Raw genomic sequence first — 3,599 nt, forward strand, 5'->3', positions numbered from 1 at the left:
TGATGCATAATAGCCATGTCATAACCATATATTTATATATACGAATACCTTTTAACATGTCTTATTTCGAAGCTGCTTTGATGTACCTTCCAAAATCTTCAACATCGAAGATGATTAGGGAGGGAGAAAAGAGATCTCCTTGTCTTAGACCATGCGATGCTCAAAAAGTTTGAGTAAGAGAACCATTGAGTAGGATAGAAAAAACCCGTAGAAGATGATCCCAATTTAACCTATCATATACTTGACTTTAAATACATCGAATTTAATCACTATGACAACCTTTTTCAGTTTCCCAATTAAATGGATGACTTCATGAGTCGTAACAATCCCGTTTAAGATTTGGCTCGAACTTCAACTCGGTAGTAACCAACTTTGACAAAAGCACATTGAACGAAATAGCACATAGATCAATCAAATCAACGGGACATACCATAACTACAAATACAATCAATCGCTCATTTGAAAAAAAGCGTAAACCCACACGAAGAAACATTGTGAAATATCTATCTAGATGCTTGGCAACTCTGTGATGGTGGGCCGTCATTTGTTTTGGCACATTCATTGCTACATTCTCATGAGTGGTTTCCGAGTTTCGCTAAACCATTGACTTATCTATGTGTTGAATCCCCAACATATTACAAATTTTGATGGTGTTTCATGAAGTAATTTTTTAACTTGGCTTTGTAGTCAACATGAATATGGTACGACCGGGCTGTAATTCCTGTAAATTCTCTATGGTTGGCAGTTTGCTACGTGGCCAGGATTGGTGACAGTAGTATTTTTTCGTAAATTTATTCTAATTTTAATCTTTTAAGTATTTACAATATTTTGTATCTAGATTTCTACGAAATCCCCGAGATACCAACACCCCTGAATCATACCTTACGTCGCCTAACGTCGCCTAAATTGACCCTGAACCTTAAAAATTCAAATAACAAAACATTGAATGTGATATTTGACGAAATTCTCGACACACCAATAAGTCTTATTCGTCCGCCCAATGTTTAGAATTGGCATTTTGGTTAATAGGTACTTATCCATACATGGGAATTTTACCTATTATTAACTTTGAATGTGCATTTTAAATGAATTTCCAGACATATAGATACGCATTGCACATACCTCGCCGAATGTTTCGAGTCGCCATTTTGGTTGTCGCGAACTTATCCCTGCGTGGAAATTCACTGACGAAATTAGGCGTTGTCTAACGTGGTTACAATTTCTCGCCAGAAATAGAAATCTGAGTGCGGGAGTGTTCAATTTTTTCAGGTGGAAATGATTATTAAGAATTGAACTTCTCCGTCATCACAAAATATTGATATCCGAAAATTGCAATCCAAATTTTCAAAAATTTCTGTCTAATTTTCTCAAAATGATATTGAAATTTCTATGGTTTTCCTGGCAAAATTGTTCCCTGTTTAGACTACGCGATGAAATCTGATTTCTCCCTGAAAGGTCCTTGATGCTAGATACGGTGTACCGGTCAGTCAACCAGTTGAACAATATTACGAAATCAAATGTCAGTATCAATGCACCTACTGATTCTACTTATCACACGTGCGATCCCGGTTTGAGTTGTTTTACATAAAATTCTCTAAAACTCAACGACGTGTTCTCTGGGACTACACATTCAATCCCCTGGGCAATCACACGCTTCGACGCGTATTGCGTATCAGAGGCTAATATATAACACCACTTCATCGGCATTTTCTAGCATTAGAGGGGCCTCAATATGCAGAATTGAATTGCTTGCCTAACTCTCCAGAGAAACCCATCGTTTTTTTGGGCAATTCATTGCTTCGCTTTTATACCTTCATTTCTGAAAATTCTGATGTTTCGGATCGTTTAAGAATAAGCCAAAATCCCGAATTTTTAACGCAAATACCAACTATAAACACCGGAATAGATACCTGATAATTTTTGCCCAAAAAGTTGTGGATTTGTCCCTGGATTAACCTGTAACTCCATTGGTTATGGGATCCGATTGCCTTTTGTCGTATGCCTATCATGCGAGCGAGACAGCATATTCAATTGTTTCACAGGTCGATTGCCGAGTCACTGCTTCCAGAAAGCGTCCATCCGAGGTAGACTTGGACTCGCAGGACTGTAATGATCTGCTAGAAATTGTATGGCGAGATGTGGACCAGATGACCGAAGTTTCTAAGAAAGAAATCCAAATATTAGAAGAGCGGATGCGCAGGAAGCGAATGAAACGTTTGTGTACGCAACTAGAATCTTTATTACCCTATACTCCTGTCAAGGTAATTACAAAATTATACAACTTCCAGGAGTGATCTATCTTTTTACATGAAACTATAATATCAGTTCTCGATTAAGCTTATTCGGCTTTATATGGTTTTGCTTAAATCGTATATTTTGTTTCATGATCCAGCTTGACAGATGCCGATTACTTGAGGAAGCCATCAATCACATTAGAAAGCTTGAGGAAAACATGCATCAACTGAAGAGAAAGAGAGACAATCTGCTGGGAATCCAAACTGGAAAAAAAGCAACTGAGGACAAAGAGATTAAGGTGGCCGTGAAATTTTATGGTAGGGAAGCAATTATTAACATTACTAGCCAAAGAAGGCCGAGATACATGTGGAGGATTCTGGAGGAGCTTGAAAAGCATGGGTTAGATGTGGAGACTTCACACCATTTTAGCGGAGAATCATCTGTGCTTCTATACTACCATGTCAAGTTAATAGACAATATTTCCCATGATACTGCTCAGATACAAACTTCTCTGGAATGTGGGCTTAAATTAACTTATTAGATGATACAACATCCAATTATTGAAGTGAACAAGGAAAATTACTTTGGAAAATTTGCAGGTTGCTTTGAAGTGGTTATCCATATAACCGTCATGCCATGACTGTTGAAAATAGTATCACCATTATGTCTGGCTATTACTTTTATTGTAATACAGCAGAAAGGCTTAGAATGCCCTATAAGTGTAAGATATTATAAGGGCTTGTCCTGTTAGAGTAGGTTGGAAATTATATAAAAGGATGATGGAAGACTAGGCATAATAAGAGACCCATTGCAGGCTGCCTACCCTATTCTTTGTAATAAGAATTTGTCACCAATTTCCTTCGCTTATGTGTTTTATGTTTTCTGATAACCTTTTTCTTCTCTGATTTACGACATGTATTCCTTTTGCAGTTTCTTGCAATGATTCTGATAAATTGCATTGCTGTCATTTCACACGATGCTAGTAGCTTCTATGATGGCGTTGATAAGTTATCTGTCAGGATGATACCTTCTCTGCAAAACATGATGACAGCCACGGAACGCCAAACTCTAAATTATCCTGTCCGCCAAGAATCTCCGATGCATGAGGAAGTAGTACAACTTTTAGCCAACCAAGACGAACACAACTTTTCCAGTGTCTGCATGTCATTTATGTTGGTCTTTGGAGAGTCATTAATCAATCAAACAAACCGGCAAGAAATACATAAAACTGAGAAATTGAATCACATGAATTAACACAAGAAATTTTAAGTGGTAAAATTTTGACAGTGTCAAGGAAACCTGAGCAAGGGGTTGGAAATTTTATTGATCAAAAGATGATTTTTCATGTTACAAGTCTTTCGAGC

The 3,599-nt window shown here is 37.4% G+C and overlaps 1 protein-coding gene across 1 annotated transcript; it reads left to right on the top strand.

Moving 5' to 3' along the window:
- Positions 1-1,733: 1,733 nt before the first annotated feature.
- Positions 1,734-3,082, top strand: LOC149187424 (uncharacterized). Its single transcript, XM_089412808.1, has 2 exons — positions 1,734-2,261; positions 2,393-3,082. The coding sequence occupies exons 1-2, from the start codon at positions 1,974-1,976 to the stop codon at positions 2,774-2,776; spliced, it is 672 nt and encodes a 223-aa protein (XP_089268934.1). The 5' UTR covers positions 1,734-1,973; the 3' UTR covers positions 2,777-3,082.
- The last annotated feature ends 517 nt before the right edge of the window (positions 3,083-3,599 follow it).

Source organism: Pinus tabuliformis, chromosome 3_1, assembly GCF_031772625.1.
Source record: "Pinus tabuliformis cultivar Carrire ecotype Pingquan chromosome 3_1, CPIR1, whole genome shotgun sequence".
Classification (NCBI taxonomy): Eukaryota; Viridiplantae; Streptophyta; class Pinopsida; order Pinales; family Pinaceae; genus Pinus; species Pinus tabuliformis.

Excerpts from the sequence above, each read along its gene's own strand:
- LOC149187424 (XM_089412808.1), top strand. The coding sequence starts at position 1,974 with ATGGGATCCGATTGCCTTTTGTCGTATGCCTATCATGCGAGCGAGACA. Across the intron at positions 2,262-2,392 it reads TACCCTATACTCCTGTCAAG|CTTGACAGATGCCGATTACT; the intron begins GTAATTACAAAA and ends TTCATGATCCAG.